The sequence below is a fragment of the Macaca nemestrina genome, chromosome 19, assembly GCF_043159975.1.
Source record: "Macaca nemestrina isolate mMacNem1 chromosome 19, mMacNem.hap1, whole genome shotgun sequence".
NCBI classification, from domain to species: Eukaryota; Metazoa; Chordata; class Mammalia; order Primates; family Cercopithecidae; genus Macaca; species Macaca nemestrina.
Window position 1 is genome coordinate 70,452,247 of NC_092143.1, and position 18,179 is coordinate 70,470,425.

The 18,179-nt window shown below is 46.9% G+C and overlaps 1 protein-coding gene across 4 annotated transcripts in view; it reads right to left on the reverse strand.

Annotated features, from left to right (window-relative positions):
- The window catches only part of LOC105464782 (GREB1 like retinoic acid receptor coactivator), a 299,166-nt gene that overhangs the window by 14,849 nt on the left and 266,138 nt on the right, over positions 1-18,179 (reverse strand). For all 4 annotated transcript variants that reach the window (XM_071085568.1, XM_011712850.3, XM_011712829.3 and 1 more), the window contains 8 exons: positions 16,911-17,026; positions 16,000-16,244; positions 12,434-13,011; positions 12,100-12,202; positions 6,783-6,938; positions 6,410-6,549; positions 4,086-4,247; positions 3,782-3,986 (listed from right to left, as the gene is read on the reverse strand). In XM_071085568.1, the coding sequence (XP_070941669.1) occupies positions 3,782-3,986; positions 4,086-4,247; positions 6,410-6,549; positions 6,783-6,938; positions 12,100-12,202; positions 12,434-13,011; positions 16,000-16,244; positions 16,911-17,026 (1,705 nt within the window). The remainder of the gene's footprint in view (positions 1-3,781; positions 3,987-4,085; positions 4,248-6,409; positions 6,550-6,782; positions 6,939-12,099; positions 12,203-12,433; positions 13,012-15,999; positions 16,245-16,910; positions 17,027-18,179) is intronic.

Consider the following 18,179-nt stretch of genomic DNA (forward strand, 5'->3'; position numbering starts at 1 on the left):
CATACATGGTCAAATGATTTTTTACAAGGGAGCCAAACCCATTCAGTGGGTAAAAGATGGTCTTGTCAACAAACACAGTTGGGGGCCGGGCATCATGTCTCACACCTGTAATCTCAGCATTTTTGGGAGGCTGAGGTAGGAGGATCACTTGAGGCCAGTGGTTTGAGAGCAGCCTGAGCAACATAGTGAGACCCGTGTCTCTACAAAAAATTTAAAAATTAGCCAGGCATGGTGGCATACGCCTATAGTCCTAGCCACTCAGGAGGCTGAGGTGGGAGGATTGCTTGAGCTCAGAACTTGGAGGCTACAGTGAGCTATGGTCGTGCCACTGCACACTTTGGCCTGGGTGACAGAGCAAGACCCTGTCTTTAAAAAAAAAAAAAAAAAAAAAAGTGCTGGGAAAACCTCATAGTCACATGCAAAAGAATGAAGTTGAATCCTTACCTTAGACCCTACATAAAAATTAACTCAAAATGGATCAAAGACCTAGACATAAAAGCTAGAACTATACATCATTGAGAAGAAAACATAGGGGAAGGCCTTGTGACATTGAATTTGGCAGTGATCTCTTACATATGATATCAAAAACAAAAGCTAAGAAAAAATAGACAAACTGGACTTCATCAAATAATAGAGTAAAAGGCAATCCATGGAATGGGAGAAATTTTTTTTTTTTTTTGAGACGGAGTTTCGCTCTTGTTGCCCAGGCTGGAGTGCAGCAGTGTGATCTCAGCTCACGGCAACCTCCACCTCCCTGGTTCAAGTGATTCTCCTGCCTCAGCCTCCTGAGTAGCTGGGATTACAGGCAAGCACCACCATGCCAGGCTAATTTTGTATTTTTAGTAGAGACGGGGTTTCTCCATGTTGGTCACACTGGTCTTGAACTCCCGATCTCAGATGATCTGCCCGCCTTGGCCTCCCAAAGTGCTTGGATTACAGGTGTGAGCCGCTGCACCCGGCTGGGAGAAAATCTTTATAAAGAGTATATCTGATAAGGTGTTAATACCCAGAATATATTTTTTAAAAACTGCTACAATTCAACAACAACAAAATAATTCAGTTGAAAAATCAACAAAGGACTTTGGAGACAAGTCTTCAAGGAAGATACACAGATGGCTAACAAGCACACAAAAAGATGTTCAATATTACTAATCATTAGGGGAATGCAAAACAAAATCACAATGCAAAACACCTAAAAAAAAAAAAGTGTTGGTGAGGATGTGAAGAAATTAGAATCCCTGTGCACTGTTGGTGGGAAGGTAAAATGGTGCAAGCCACTATGGAAAACAAACAGTATAGTGATTCTTCAGAAAGTTAAAAATAGAATTACCATATGATCTAGCAATCTCACTTCTAGATATATACCTAGAAGAAGTGAAAGAAGGGTCTCAGATATTTGTCTACCTGTGTTCATAAAAGCCTGATGCACAATAGCCATAAGGTGGGAGCAGCCCAAGTGTCCACTGACAGATGAATGGATAAAACGGAGTAGATACATAAAATGGAATATTATCCAGCCTTTAAGAAGGAAGGGAATTCTAACACATGCTACAACATGGATGAACCTTGAGGACATGCTAAGTGAGATAAGCCAGTCAGTCACTAAAGGACAGATACTGTATCATTCTACTTAAAGAAAGCAGAATGGTGGCTGCCAGGCGCTGAGGGGAGGGGAGGGAATGGGGAGTTTGTTTCACAAGGTGAAAAGAGTTCTAGCAATCAGTCTTACAACAATGCAACAATGTGAATGTTGTAAGACTGTTGTAATAATTCTTATTACAATAAGAATGTTGTAATCTGAACTTTAATACTTTAGAAGTATTAAGGCAGTACGTGGGTTTTTTGTTTGTTTGTTTGTTTTGAGACAGAGTTTCACTCTTGTTGCTCAGGCCGGAGTTCAATGGCATGTTCTTGGCTCACTGCTGCCACCACCTCCTGGGTTCAAGTGATTCTCCTGCCTCAGACTCCTGAGTAGCTGGGATTACAGGCGCACACCACCACGCCCAGCTAATTTTTTTTTTTTGTATTTTTAGTAGAGATGGGGTTTCACCATGTTGGCCAGGCTGGTCTCAAGCTCCTGACCTCAGGTGATCCATCCACCTCGGCCTCCCAAAGTGCTGGGATTACAGGCGTAAGCTACTGCACCTGGCCAAGGCAGTAAATTTTATGTTATGTGATTTTTACCAAAAATAAAAATAATAGTTTGTATCTTTCATTTGCATATGTGTGTTGGCTTCTTTCTCCCCAAATTATTGCAAAAATGGCAAAACTAGTACTATACAGTTTGGTCAGATCTAGGATGAGAAAACTTTCTCCTAAGGATCAGGCAGGCACAGAAGGAGGTCATATTCATATAGAAAAAGGCTTCAGTGCCAGGCACGGTGGCTCACGCCTGTAATCCCAGCACTTTGGGAGGTCGAGGTGGGCGGATCACGAGTTCAGGAGATCGTGACCATCCTGGCTAACACTGTGAAACCCCATCTCTACTAAAAATACAAAAAAATCAGCCGGGCGTGGTGGCGGGCGCCTGTAGTCCCAGCTACTCGGGAGGCTGAGGCAGGAGAATGGCGTGAACCCGAGAAGGGGAGCTTGCAGTGAGCCGAGATCGCGCCACCACACTCCAGCCTGGGTGACAGAGCAGACTCCGTCTCAAAAAAAAAAAAAAAAAGAAAAAGGCTTCGGTTAGTATGAGTTAAGTGGTTTTGGGGAGGCTGAAGGAACAGAAATATACAGAAGCCTTAATTCACTTGATATAAAGTGACAAACACAATTATATTCAAAACAACCATTTTTGAAAATATATTAAGCCCATATTAAGGCTGTTTGAAGTCGAAGAACATGAAAAGGCATAGAAAGGAACAAGAAATGGAGAGATCTAAGAAGGAAGGGAGAGGCAGAGGCTAAGTTGGGAGACAGTGGAGAAAGAGGAGACCCTGGAGAGAAGAAACATGTGGGTTCAAGAAAACTACTCCGGTCTTATCTGCCCTCCAGTCCAGCTCTAGGCTGGGTGTTACTACTACTCTTTAAAATGGGAACAAGCAGCTCCTGACTTGGCACTGAGGCACCCCACAGGAGCAGATGGGCAAAACTGTTTAGAACTACAGTGCAAGAAGTGTCCAGAAGAACACAGCTCTAAAACATTGGACTCGGTTAGAGATGTCCTGCCTGAGAAAGGAAAATGAAGGCGTTCTCACATCTCCAGTCTCCACAGCTCTGTCATACATACAAGCACTGGCCCCCTTTGAGAAATCAGCGCATTGCTGTTAAACCCCGGGGGAAAGCAGGAAGGCTTCTTTCAGGCACATTCCTGTGTCGTAGGCAGTAACGATGCTTCCAGCTCCCTGGTTGTACAGCAGTCCCCTAGAACTTGCTACATGCCTTAAAGATGAGATGACCTAGGGGCCCCTCCTGATCTGGGTGAACCACTAACCCTGCCTCTCCCTTAGACCATCTTTTTTCTCATGGTTACATTTCTGCTCCACAGTGCTCAGCTCAGAACATTTGCAGCCTATACAGGGAAGAATCCCAAACTTTCCCAGGGTGCTCCGTATACCAGTGACTTCTTCCTTAATTACCAGTCCTCAGAGTTAATTCTGCAAAACTGCAGATAAGGGGAAAAAGAAAACTCAAATTCAAGGAAGAGTCAAAAGACTATTTTTTTCAAAGCGGTGAGGAGGGCAGGACAATTTCTAGAGGCAGGGGAATCTGAAGCTTTCATGCCAGGGGAATGGAGCTCAGTTTATCTTCGAAGCCCTTCTCCCCATCCCGGGGGGCCCCTTACCCGCGCCTGCATTATTGAACATGCCGGGAAGCACCAGCATGATGTGGTTGGGCCAGTACTTGCGGTACAGAGGCATCTCATACTCTTTGACCACGAGGAGGTGAAGGTGGCTGATGCCCTCCATGGCGTGGAAGAGGTTTAGGAGTCCGTGCTCATGTCGACCACTGGAAGGAGTGAAAATAGGGCTCTTGACTGCATTCAAATTCTGCCGAAAGGGAAGAAAACAGATGACATTAAAGCCTCTAGATTGAGGACACTTAGAGAACTAGGTCTGGTGCCTGGCAGTCCAGATGCTCTCACCCACCTTGTCTGAGACCAGGGGCAGCCGCATGCTCTCCAGGTGCTTGCCCTGCTTGCTGAAGACAAAATGACTCTCTTTGGATTTGGGAATGATGAAATAGAGCTGAACCTCTTCTCCCAGCATAGAGGAAGAGAATGTGAAAGCATGAAGGGTGGAGTCAGACATCTACATTTGCAAAGAAGAAAGGGAGGGAATGTAAGTAAGCCCACCGTTTCCAAACTTCCAGGCCACTCCTTCAGGCTGTTACTAAGAGAGGGAAACTAACATGAACTGGTAAGTGCCACCAGACCAGGCTGTGAGCAGCCACATCTAAAAGGTTGATAAGGCAAACACTTCATTTAGGAGCTGCCACTGACATGGCAGCCTGCCATCTTGCACCTGCACAGCCTCAGTGGGAGAAGTACTTGTTGCCTGGCACTGCATTCTTTATGCTTTCAGAGCCACAACTGCTCCATCTTATGCAGAGGTCAGATATACCTGTGGGATGTCCTGCTCTGTATGCATTCCCAAAGGTCCCCTGTTAATTGGAGGGAAACACTTCTGTTCTCTGCGGGTCAGGTCAAATGAGTATCAGCTTTCTAAATACCAGGTCTGACATTAAAATGCCTCTCCAGCCCTATCTTTCCTGGCTACAGTGGATGCTGAAGAGGTTCAATCATTTAGCCCAGAACTCTGGTTTCAGAAAAGAAGGATCATTTGACTCACTGAAGCCAAATATAAATCTAACCTACATTTAAAGTGCTGGAGAGTTCATGTTTTTTCAGTAACCTGTCTCAGTGAATAATTATGTAATAGGTCTTTTCACGCTTTTAATGTGGATAAGATTTGGCTTAATAAAAGGATACCATCAATTTTCATCAGCAACTAGAATCGAAGTAGGTTTCCCAATGGTTTTAACCGAAATACTATATTTCATAGAAAAATAACATTACACTTCTTCCCTTAATTCTAGTTCTGCCTCAGAAATGTGGGAATATACTACTTAGTACGGTCGTCACACAAACTTTATGAATAGAGGGTTTCTAATAAAGAGATTTTCTAAAAACCTATAATCTGTAGACCAGGGGACTTGGGTCTTCCATAAAGCTTTTAAGAGCTTATTTCAAAGCAGCCCACCAAAAGTTTTCAGTAACACCAAGAAAACAAATGGGATATAAAAGGTAACTTGTTTTAGAAGGGCAGAATGATTCGATCGGTTTTTTAAAGCATATCCCTTCTAGTACTCATTTGTATTTCAGGATGAGATGTGGGAAAAGGGTGACAAGCTGGCCCTGAAGAGCAGAAACAGGTTTAGGGGAGTCAGTATGGCCTACCAGAAGCAGGAGTCGTTTCTGTGTGTTCAGAGCCAAGTCACAAAAATAAAGATGGATTGGGGGAAGTAAGCTCTGGATATTGCTATCATATGTTGCCTTTCCATCTTTTGTGCTTAAAGATGCACTAGCCAAAAAGAAGCCACATACTAAGGGTTATTGGCCCGTGTTCTGCATTCCTATGTCTCAGTTCTCACTGCATAAAACAAACCGACTCCACTGGCCAGGCCACCCCACACAGGTGTGAATATGACTAGGTTGGTGCAAATCAACAGACCTATTAGAATCACAGCTCAAAGGGCACACCCTGTGGATCTGAGATAATAGTGCCATTTTAGTCAGTGATCCAAAGGGAAGAGGGGGGGAACTCTTATCAAATATACTGTAATATCTGGATTGCAAAGAAACATCTCAGCTACTTCCTAACCTAAACATGACACATGTAACCATTTGAAGAAGTAATTCAAGATACTAGAACTAAGCTGCCTCCTCTCCCTCCCACAATCCAAAGAAACCCAACATTCATTTAATTATTGCTTCATGCATTGTTTGTTTGTTTGTTTGTTTTTGAGACGAGTCTCAGTCTGTCACCCAGGTTGGAGTGCAGTGGTGAGATCTTGGCTCACTGCAGCCTCCACCTTCTAGGTTCAAGTGATTCTCCTGCCTCAGCCTCCCAAGTAGCTGGGATTACAGGCGTGTGCCACCACACCTGGCTAATTTTTTGTATTTTTAGTAGAGGCGGGGTTTCACCATGTTGGCCAGGATGGTCACGAACTTCTGACCTCAGGTGATCCACCCACCTTGGCCTCCCAGTGCTGGGATTACGGGGTGAGCCACCGTGCCCAGCCTTCATGCATTTTTCTCACCAATGAGTGGCTCCTTCGTATGAGTAAACTATGCTTTGCCTGAGGCCTGAAACTAGGGGCCCTATTTTTCATCCCTCCAGCCCCTACCCTTACATACAAAATCCATAGTGGGTGACAGAGGGCGAGGGCGAGGGTGAAGGCGGGACAGTACCTGGGAGGCAGAGGTGAAGTCCATGTACTGGCGGCACTGTTCACAGTGGTGAAAGGTGTTATAGGCTGCATATTTGGTCAGCATTATGGACACAGTTTCCCGTTTCCTGGGCTCTTCAACTTTGGATTCCTTTATCACTTCTGTGTATAAAGGGGCAAAAAGCCATCCCATGAGATAACATGTTTTCCCTATGCCTGGAAAGAAAAGTCCCCTTTTCCCCAAAATGACTTTTCCATGTATTCTGTAATTTATGCCCTAAGAAACAGATATGAAAATTTAAAAAATGATGTGCATAAGAGTGAAAGAAAAGCGAGATGGAGTTAGTGTCCCCTTGACCTGGAAAGGAGGTGAACTTGGCTCTGATTGCACTGACCTTGTTTGACCCCTGCCAGCTTCTCAGTATACACCAGGCTCATCGAAGTGTACTTGGGGTCATGCACACTGACATCAAAAGGCATTTTACTGAAGCTCTCGATGTCAGGCCAGGGCTCTCCCTCTGACTGGCTCACTTCACTGCTTTCACTGTGATCTAGGACAAGAAGGAAGTGTGCAGAGCAGGTGACTGGCCTTCCTCTTCCACATGTGTCAGAGAGAAAGGCTTTTATGGGACATAGAGCCCAGATGGGTGGACAAAGGCATTTCTGAAAAATGAGCTCCCCTATCCCAGTAGAGGAGGCAGAATTGTTCACACCCGTGCTGACAGGAACATTTGCCCTCACTGGCCCCCAGCATTCGTCTCTGCAGACCCAATTCACAAACTCTGGCATCTGTAAGATAACCTAGTCTCCACCAGGCCAAATTTCCTTAAAAGTTTCATTTTGGATGATCTTATTTCTGTCTTGAGATTTTTAGCTGTGGGGTATTAATATACTGACACCCAAGAGATTTCAGGATGCACCGAGCAAAATTCCCAATGTCTTCCGCACATTAGAATCAGCTGAGGAGCTAGCAAAAATTCCCACACTCAGGCCACACATCCCAGAAATAGTTCAGTCAGAATGTCTGATGCCCAGAAACCAGTCATATTGTTTAAGGCTCCTCAGAGTGTTCCAATATGCAGTCACAGCTGAGAGCCAGTAGACCTGGGTGTGAATCCTGGCCCTGCCCCCTGACAATGTCACACCTTCAGGCACTGTACTTAACCCTGAGTCCCCAGATTATTGTAAGCTTTAATGCAGCCTCAACCACCTGGGATCAAATGATCCTCCCACCTCAGCCTCTTGAGTAGCTGGGACTACAGGCACGTGCCACCATGCCCAGCTAACGTTTTTGTAGAGACAGGGTCTTACTGTATTGTCTAGGCTGGTCTTGAACTGCTGGGCTCAAGCAGTCCTCCTGCCTCAGCCTCCCAAAGTGCTGCGATTGCAGGTGTGAGCCACCATACCAGACCCTTTTCTTTTCTTTTCTTTTTTTTGGGAGACAGGGTCTCTGTCACTCAGGCTAGAATGCAGTGACACAATTTAAGCTCACTGCAACCTTGAATTCCTGGGCTCAAGGAATCCTCCCACTGCAGCTTCCGGAGTAGCTAGGATTGCAGGCGTGTACCATCACACTTGGGTAGAGTTTTAAATTTTTTTGTGAGAGATGGGGTCTCTCTGCTGCCCAGGCTGATCTCAAACTTCTGGCCTCGAGCCATCCTCCCACCTTGGCCTCCCAAAGCATAGAGATTACAGGTGTGAGTCACTCTGCCCAGCCAGAGATGGTACATTTAAAGTGCCAAGACAGGCTGGACATGGTGGCTCACGCCTGTAATCCCAGAACTTTGAGAGGCCAAGGCAGGCAAATCATTTGAGGTCAGGAATTCGAGACCAGCCTGGCCAAAATGGTGGAACCCCGTGTCTACCAAAAATACCAAAATTGGCTGGGCGTAGTGGCACGTGCCTATAATCCCAGCTACTTGGGAGGCTGAGGCAGGAGAATCACTTGAACCCCAGAGGCGGAGGTTGCAGTGAGTTGAGATCGTGCCACTGCACTCCAGCATGGGTGACAGAGTAAGAGTCTATCTCAAAAAATAAATAAATAAATAAAATAAAGGGCTTTGACAGTTGCAGGCACACAGGTGGTGTCTAATAGATATTTTTTATTATTGGCCAGGTGCAGTGGCTCACACCTGTAATCCCAGTACTTTAGGAGGCCAAGGCAAGTGGATCACCTAAGGCTAGGAGTTCGAGACCAGTCTGGCCAAAGTGGTGAAACCCTGTCTCTACTAAAAATACAAAAAATTAGCTGGGCCTGGTGGTGCACGCCTTTAATCCCAGCTACTTGGGAGGCTGAGGCAGGAGAATTGCCTGAACCCAAGAAGCAGAGGTTGCAGTGAGCCGAGATCATGCCAGTGCACTCCAGCCTGGGTGACAAAGCGAGACTCCATCCCAATAATAATAATAATAATAATAATAATAATAATAATAATAAAGTGCCAAGACAGTTGCAGGCACACAGCTGGTGTCTAACATTACATACACACACACATATATATATATATATATATATATTTTTTTTTTTTTTAGATGGAGTCTTGCTCTGTCACCCAGGCTGGAGTGCGGTGGCACGATCTTGGCTCACTGCAAGCTCCACCTCCCGGGTTCACGCTATTCTCCTGCCTCAGCCTCCTGAGTAGCTGGGACTACAGGCGCCTGCCACCACACCCAGCTAATTTTTTTGTATTTTTAGTAGAGACGGGGTTTCACTGTGTTAGCCAGGATGATCTCCATCTCCTGACCTCGTGATCCGCCTGCCTTGGCCTCCCAAAGTGCTGGGATTACAGGTTTGAACTACTGCGCCTGGCCGAGATTATATTTTTTATTAGTGGCCAGGTGCAGTGGCTCACACCTGTAATCTCAGCACTTTGGGAGGCCAAGGTGGGTGAATCACATGAGGTCAGAGTTTGAGACCAGCCTGGCAAACATGGTGAAACCTCATCTCTACTAAAAATACAAAAATCAGCCGGGCATGGTGGCGTGAGCCTGTAATCACAGCTACACAGAAGGCTGAGGCAGGAGAATTGCTTGAACCCAGGAGGCAGAGGTTGCAGTGAGCTGAGATCACACCACTGCACTCCATCCTGGACAACAGAAACTCCATCTTAAAATATATATATATATGTGTGTGTGTGTATATATATAAAATGTAAATAATAAAATGTATAAGATAAAAAAGTAGCTTAAGACAACTTTCAAAGGGAGAAAAGAAACTTTCCAAAAAAGGCTAAAGATTGCAGGTACAGCTAATATCTTTTAACACATATACTACATTTATTTTTATATCCTTGAACTGAAGTCTGCACTTTGAAGCCTAGTTTGTAAAAAGATGTCATTGTGCCTCTTGAGAGCACCGTCGCATTAACCTGCACTAAAATGAGGGAGAAGGAAGAAAGGCAAACAGTGTTTCTTACTACAAAGGTCAGATGAGCTGTAACAGACTCGCAGCTCACCAACACAGAGCAAGGGTCAAGATCACTGTAGCATGATCTGAGGGAAAGAATCAAAGGCATCACTCTGTTGTGGTGCCAGGGAGCCTGGCGGGAAAGCTGGCAGGAAGGGCAGGCCTCGACTCCCGGTCTGCTTGGCTCTGGCTTTGCCCTTCTGGCTCAGCTCTTTCCCGGGGCCTTGGGGTGTGGGGTGTTTTGAGGCCAACCTCGTGGGCCTGGCAATCTGGTGCAGCTTAGCTGGGGAAAAAAACAAGGAGATGTAGATGGGAAGATGAATTCACGTGTGTGTGTCTAAAATCATGGATGTGAATTGATGAGAAATGACAACAGGCCTGAAGCCATAAAAAAATGGTTAAATATGGCTTTTACCTACTCTTACTCGGCACTAAACTAATTTCTTGGGCTGGTCATGGAACAGGTTCACCTATTTAGGTAAAACAAGTGAGGTGAGATCTCCAAGAGCTAATTTGGTAGACGATGCCAAGGGCTTTCCCTATTCCAGACTCATCTTTGAGAGGCTTGAGAAGAACTTCCAGCTGGTTGCTTCTACTTCTCCCCACAGTTTGATGCCAGCACAGTCAAACTGGTTGGAGATGCGAAGCCACAGTTTTGAACCACACTATTCTTCTTCTTTTCTTTTTTTTTGAGACAGAGTCTCTGTCATCCCGGCTGGAGTGTAGTGGTGTGATCTCAACTCACTGCAAACTCCGCCTCCTGGGTTCAAACAATTCTGTGCCTCAGCCTCCCAAGTAGCTGGGATTACAGGCACACACCATCACGCCCGGCTAATTTTTGTATTTATAGTAGAGACGGGGTTTCACCATGTTGGTCTCGAACTCCTGACCTCAGGTGATCCGCCCGCCTCGGCCTCCCAAAGTGCTGGGATTACAGGCGTGAGCCACCGCGCCATGCCCAGCCGAGCCACACTGCTCTTAGCTGCAGAGTGGAGTCATCTCCCTGGTGCCAGCTGGGGAAGACAGCTGGAGTGGTCTTGGTATGCCCACTGGCTCCCACAGCCTGATCAAGCACCTGCCCGTGTCTTAGTGCAGATGTTTTGTTCGTGGTGCCAGCGTTCAGTTCTACACATAAGAAGTTTTCGTCTCATTATAGTAATCCCGTGCCTTCACTCAGAGCCTATGGGTAAAATATAAGACATACTCTGACCAATCAACAAAGGACTAGTATCCAGAATATAAATATGCCCTGGATCCTTAAGCAGTTGAATACTACAACTGGAATTTTACAACAGTTAACCATCTAGGCAATTAATCTACCTAAAAAGCCTTTATAAAATGCTTTTTTTTTTTTTTTTTTTTTGCACCCATAAGAATGAGTTCATGTCCTTTGCAGGGACATGGATGAAGCTGGAAATCATCATCCTCAGCAAACTAACACAGGAACAGAAAACCAAACACCACATGTTCTCGCTTATAAGTGGGAGTTGAACAATGAGAACACATGGACACAGGATGGGAACATACACACACACACACACACACACGATGGGTGAGGGGCAAGGGGAGGGAGAGCATTAGGACAAATACCTAATGCATGCGGGGCTTAAAACCTAGATGACGGGTTGCTAGGTGCAGCAAACCACCATGGCACACGTATACAGCTATGTAACCTGCACGTTCAGCACATGTATCCCAGAACTTAAATTTTAAAAAAAGCCAAAAACCAAAATGCCTTTTTGCCCAGCACCTCGCAGGACATTGTAGAGAGGACACCAAAAGTAAAATACACCATCCCTGACCTCAATGAGCTAAAAAAGGCTACAGTTTACTCAGAACTATTTGCCGGACACATTCTTTTTTTCTTTTCTTTTTTTTTTTTTTTTTTGAGACAAAGTCTCACTCCATCACCTAGGATGGAGTGTAGTGACATGATCTTGGCTCACTGCAACCCACCTGGTGGGTTCAAGTGATTCTCCTGCCTTAGCCTCCTGAGTAGCTGGAATTACAGGTGTGCACCACCATGCTTGGCTAATTTTTGTATCTTCAGTAGAGATGGGGTTTCACCATGTTGCCCAGGCTGGTCTTGAACTCCTGATCTCAGGTGATCTGCCCGCCTTGGCCTCCCAAAGTGCTGAGATTACCGGCGTGAGCCACCATGCCTGGCCTTGGGCACATTATCTTTAGCCAACCATAACTGCAGGTTAGGTACTGTAGAAATCCCAGAAGCCAAAAGCAAGTTCCCGGGATTTGCGGTTCAATGTCTTTGTCTCTTGCCCCTCTGCCCAGTCCTTGGGCTCAGCACTCACCGGTGTTGATCTCCTCCTCGTCATACACATCCACCTCCAGGAGCCTGATGAGCATGCGGAAGAGGATCCTGAGGAACTGTAAATAGGAGCCCGTCTTTCCCACCTAACGGGAAGATTTTTAATTGGGGAGGAGTGGAGGTGGGGAAGAGAGGGGAGGAAAAGAGAAAAGAGATTTCACACCTTGGCTTTGCAGTCTCCTGCCTGAGAGGCCTGAATGAGGTCCTCATTGCTCTGTCACACCTGCTCCACCCCCAAGAGGTTCTCTGGCTTCTACTTCTTGGGGAAGACGTGCCAACCCCAGCCTAAGAAACAGCCCAGGCTAGCTTGGCCCTACCTGTGGGGGCCCTGTCAGCAGAAGCCGCCGGGGGTGGAAGTTTCGGGTGCCAGAGGCCGGGTCCGGCTGGTTGCTGTAGTCAGCGTGGTGCTGCCGGGCCGAGGTCCACTGCCTGTAGTAGAGGGACTGCTCCTCGCTGCTCATGTCCTTGTTCAGGAGTGGCCGCAGGGAACTCACCCAGGCCACGTCGGCGTGGGGCAGCAGGGATGAGGAGGATGGCAGCTTGCCACTCTTCTGGGAGCCTAGGAGGCTGTAGGCCGCTTTGGATAGGATCACCACTGGTGGCAGGGCTGCATGCGGGCCCCGGCAGCCTCTGATGGGCTGTCCCTGCCATGGGAGGGTCCTGGGTCCTGAGGATGATGATGGCGGCTTGGAGGTGGTGCTGCTCGCCATCTGGGGGCCCAGGGAGTCACACTCCTGCTTCAGAGTCTCCCCGGCTCCGGCTCCAGCTGAGCTGGCAGAGACCCCTTCATCCAGGCCCAGACTAGTGGCTGGGCTCTGGAAACTGGGGGTCAGGGACTGCTTCTGGGACTTGTCAGCTGTGCTGGAAGAGCTCACTCCATTCTCCATGATGGAACCTGTTGAGAGAACAGACAACCCACCCCACAGCAGCACTGTTACTGATCGAAGGTGCGCGCTCAGGCTCCTGGCAGCTCTGGGAAGGACGCAAAGGCCGGGAAAGCAGTGGACACTGGGCTCGGCTCTATGGCTGCAGAACGAGCAAGAAATCTTCCCTTTGCTGCTCTGCACGCTGCTCCGTGTTGCTTCCTTGCCCTGGCTTCTCAGTGGGTTTGGCCAATGGGAGTCACCAGCAGGAGATGGGGTGCTTCTTCCCTGGCTTCCCCCTGCATGGTCACCAGGGGTGGACCACCTTTCTCTACTGTGGGCTGTGGCAGGTCTGGAGAGATGCTCCCGTCCCTCCCTGTGTCAGGCCCACGGTGGCCAGGGCTCCCTGGGGTTAACCGCCCCCCAGCACAGCACACCTCTTCCTTTTCCAAGTTCTGTTCACACCTTAGTAAACAGTCCCACTACTAAAGGCTCCTCAAATGACCTGGTTTGGGTCTGCCCTCTGATTCCTCCCAACACAGGCTCCACATTCAAGTCCTGTCCTGGTAGCACTGGCTTCCTTCTAGGGGCTGAGGGCCTCATGCCTCTGGCTTCAGATCAGCTCCCTGGACTGCAGCCCCTTCCACGGACTCCCAAGCTAGGGTGGGGGATGCCTTCGCGCAAAGCGGGTGTAGACACACACGGCTCCAAGGCCGGTGGCTTTTCCCTAAAGCAGCCCCATGCATTTGGCCAGCTCCTTTCAAGTGTGTGTGTCCTCCTGATAGACCAGCCACTCTTTGGTTTAAAGACAAACCAAAAGCTCAACTGAAGGCCCTATCTGAGCTCGTCTTGTTGCTGCCCAGACATGGAGGTTGAATCCCAACCTTGGGAGATCCTGAATGAACAGCCATCAATAAGACATGATTAAAACCCGCCCCTTCACTGGCTCGGCTGCCTGTGTCTCTCTGCCTTGGGGGAGAGCTTGCCTTCCCCCCACAGCACTGTGCGTTCTGGGCAGCGAACCTCCCGGTCACCCTCCGAGTCAGCCGTGGCTGGGGTCCCAGTGCTCCGTGTCGTGAGCATGGTCTGTAGGGAGGGACGCAGTAGCCAAGGGCAAACACCTTTGTGAGTTCAGCAGAGCAAGGCCAAGGAAGCACTCACTTTGTGGGGCAGCTCCTCAAGTGAGGGAGAGGAAGGAGTGGGATGGAAGAACCGCAGGAAGGAAGTACAGGCTGCGCTCCTCCTCCTCATGCTGGTATCCAAAAGCTTCCAGATATTATTCCCCACCCCCCTTCTGTGAACCTTTGCTATCCTTCAAACCCCTTGACTCTATTCTGAAACTGCTCTCAGAGAGAAAATTGGGGAGCCTGTTGCAGTGGGGTTGAGGCAGGCAGAGTGGTCCACATGGTCAGCCCTAACCCCCGGCTGGGGGAGCAGCCGTGCGTGCGTGGGAGCAGGGCAGCTCCAGCTCCTCCAGGCTGAGGGTCACTATCAACAGCAAACCCTACAGACCCCTCCTCTTCCATTCCTGCCCAGAGCCATCCAACAGCTGCTGCCAGAATGGACAGGAAGTCCGGTGCTGCTTTTGGACAAAATTGTGTGTTCGCATATCAGAGTGATGGATCTCAATGATAGTTCAAAAAAAGGGTGAGGGGCTGGGCACGGTGGCTCACGTCTGTAATCCCAGCACTTTGGGAGGCTGAGGCGGGTGGATCACCTCAGGTCAGGGGTTTGAGACCAGCCTGGCCAATATGGTGAAACCTCATCTCTAGTAAAAATACAAAAGTTAGCTGGGCGTGGTGGTGGGTGCCTGTAATCCCAGCTACTCAGGAGGCTGAGGCAGGAGAATCGCTTGAACCCAGGAGGCGGAGGTTGCAGTGAGCCGAGATTGTGCCACTGCACTCCAGCCTGGGCGACAAGAAACTCTGTCCCCCACACACAAAAAAGGGGAGGCTAAGGGGAGAAGGAGGGGAAGTGTGTTTCATTTTTAATCTCAGAATTCTCTGTACTTTGTTACATTTTTTCCTTTCCTTTTCTTTCTCTTTTTATTCTTTTTTTTTCTTTTTTTGACAGACGTTTCCTCTTGTCGCCCCGAATGGAGTGCAGTGGTGCAATCTTGGCTCACTGCAACCTCCATCTCCTGGGTTCAAGCGATTCTCCTGCCTCAGCCTCCAGGGTAGCTGGGATTACAGGCGTGAGCCACCATGCCCAGCTAACTGTATTTTTAGTAGAGACAGGGTTTCACCATGTTGGCCAGGCTGGTCTCGAACTCCTGACCTCAGGTGAGCCACCTGCCTTGGCCTCCCAAAGTGCTAGGATTATAGGCCCACTGCTCCCGGCTGACATTTTCCATGTTTTCTGCATTAAGCTTTATTACTTTCATAATCAGAAAAAATGGAAAGAGTGCTACATTTGCTGTAATACAATTTATCCGAAGAAAGTTCATGCCAGGCACTGCCACAGACCTGCAGTAATGCTGCAAGACAGGGGCCGGCAGGCTGCAGGGTGGGCCTTCACATCCATGCTGGCCCCGCAGGAGCCCTCACCATACAATGCTTGCTGTTAACTGTTTAGAAAAGCCATTCATTCACTCATTCGTTCATTCATTCACATTCAAGGAAACATTTTGTGTCAGGTACTAAGCCATTCAGCACAAACTTACAGCTTCAGGACCTGGAAGAAAAACAGAGCCTTTGTGCAAATATGAGATGCATAATAACCATGAGACGATTAAGGGTAGAAAAGACTAGGGAAAATGGTACAGGCTAGGGTTGATAAAGTTGTTTTTAGCCTGTTAGCAAGCTCTTCCTTAAATGTTTACCCAGAAAAGTATTTTGTGGCTGTTCAACAGTCATGTTTTCCAAGCATCACCCCCCTGGAGCTGGGTCTGGAGAGGATGCCAGTCCCGAAGGCTCCTCTGAAGGCTGTCGGAGTGTCAATAAATGCTTCTGCCTTCCACATTCCTACACACCTCCTGACTCACGTCTCTCGCGCCATGAAAGAGAAAAGAAAGTACTGACCCGAGGTCCCTGTGACGGCACTGCTGTTGCTCTGGGGCCGCTCCAGGTCAATGAGCAGCTCATCGGAGTCGTTCTCACTGACAGCAGCTCTCTCCTGCTCCTTCCCGCTGAGGTCCAGGGCAACAGTGGGTCCCCGGATGACCTCTTTAGAGACATAGCAGCATGCCAGACCCACCTCCTGCTCCAAGGCCGTACGAGTTAAATAGCTTGAGTCAATTAACCGGAGGTCGCAGTACTTCAAAGACCTGAACAAAAGTAATTGTGGTGTTGGTGAGTCCATCTGGCCAAGCACGCAATGTGTATGTGTGCCTGGTGATCTGGATGCAGCACACAGCAGTTAAAATCCCAGGTTTCAGTGCCAGGTGAGCCTTGACCGAAACCTCAGCTCTGCCACCTCCCAGCTGTTATGACCTTCATTTCTCTGTGCTTCATTTTCTTCGAATATAAAAAGAGTGGATAGTAGTGTCGGGCGCATATGGTGGCTGTAAGGACTGAATACATGTGAGGCATTCAGGGTGCTGCCTGACACGCACAGTGAGCATTCAACTAATGCTTTTATTGTTGTTGCCCTCTAGTCTACGGAGTCTCGATCCTTGAGGGGCGCAGGAATAGCAGATTAACAAAGACAAAGCACTTTATTAAAAAAAAAAACATCCTGCTTTTCCTCCCTGCCTCTCTGACATTTCTCAAATGTGGCTATCACCTGTTCCCAACATTACTGGATGCTCTCTGGAAAGCTAAAAAAAAGAATAAAAGAAGGTTGTATGGCTGTATTTCTTATATCCCTGCATAAAACAATCCTCTTCTCATTACCTGACAAACAAAGGAAATGATTGGGCGATCAGCCAAGTTTTAATCATCAGTTCAGCTGGGCAACTGATGAAAACTGGAATTAATTATTGAAATTGTACCTGGGAAAGGTCTCTCCAAGAGGATCTTTGCCAGTTAATATCACAATACAAGGCAGACCGTCTAAATCTTGGTATGTCCGAGGGATCCACTCTTCTGGTTCACTTCCTCTCCAACTCTATAGCAAGAGACGCGTATGTTAAAATTAAAACTCTCATTTAAGTTTCCACCTTTTGTACAGGTTTCTAAGTCCAGATTTTAGACATACCGTGCTTTAAAATGACTCCACTAAGTGTTTACATATGTGTATGTATGTGTATTTTGATTGCTACTACATCGCATATACAAGGCACTTCTGCAGGAAGGAGGGCTGTAGTTTTTATCTCAGCAGGATAAAACGGGAGATGCTGGTATACCTCAGGCCAAAAACACATACAATGTGAAATATCCCACTAGTGATGGAAACCTTACAGAAATCCTGGCTAAACTGCCTGAATCAAGGCACTTAAATATACTTTCTTCACATATTGGAGAAATTCTTGGGATTGGAAGACTGAAAAAATTTCGGTTGTGAATGACTCAGAAAAGAATCTCAGAATTCCATTAAAACAGACATTTCACCAAGAAAGTAATGAAAACAATGAACCACTCTTGATAGTTATTTTCCCTCCTTCTTGCTTTACTGGTTTTTAAAATAACTAACAAGCAATTATTGGCTTAGGGCCTTGAAACAATCTCTCTCAAGAAGACTAAAAATATAACCAGACCTGGATTGAGAAGAAAACAACAAAATGAAACTGCCCCTCATTTGGAGGACTAATGTAAATTGCTCATGGTTTCTCAAATAATAATTATCAATTTTTCATATAAACACACATATAAGTAGACACATGTATCTTTAATAAATGGAACACCAATCTTGAAAACATGAATATATCAATGAAAAGTAATCCCACCAATTTGAAAAATATTCAAAAGTAAAATGACCTTACCGATGTGTCTATTTTAGAACAGAAAGAAAAATGACCATCTCTTAAGTAGATAAGGTGGTTTCTACTAGTTTTCATTAAGTATGTAGCATGTACCTATCCTTTTTATTACCTTTCTAGCAGGAGTTATTATAAGCAATGAACGGACATTTCTGATAATGCTTTAGGGGAAAAGACTAAGAAGCAAAGTGTTAAGTAATGCATACAATTTTTTTTTTTTTGAGACGGAGTCTTGCTCTGTTGCCCAGGCTGGAGTACCGTGGACAGGTGTGAGCCGCTACACCTGGCCAGTAAAGCAGACAATTTTATTTTAAAATAGACTGGTACTTCCTTTACTAAGCA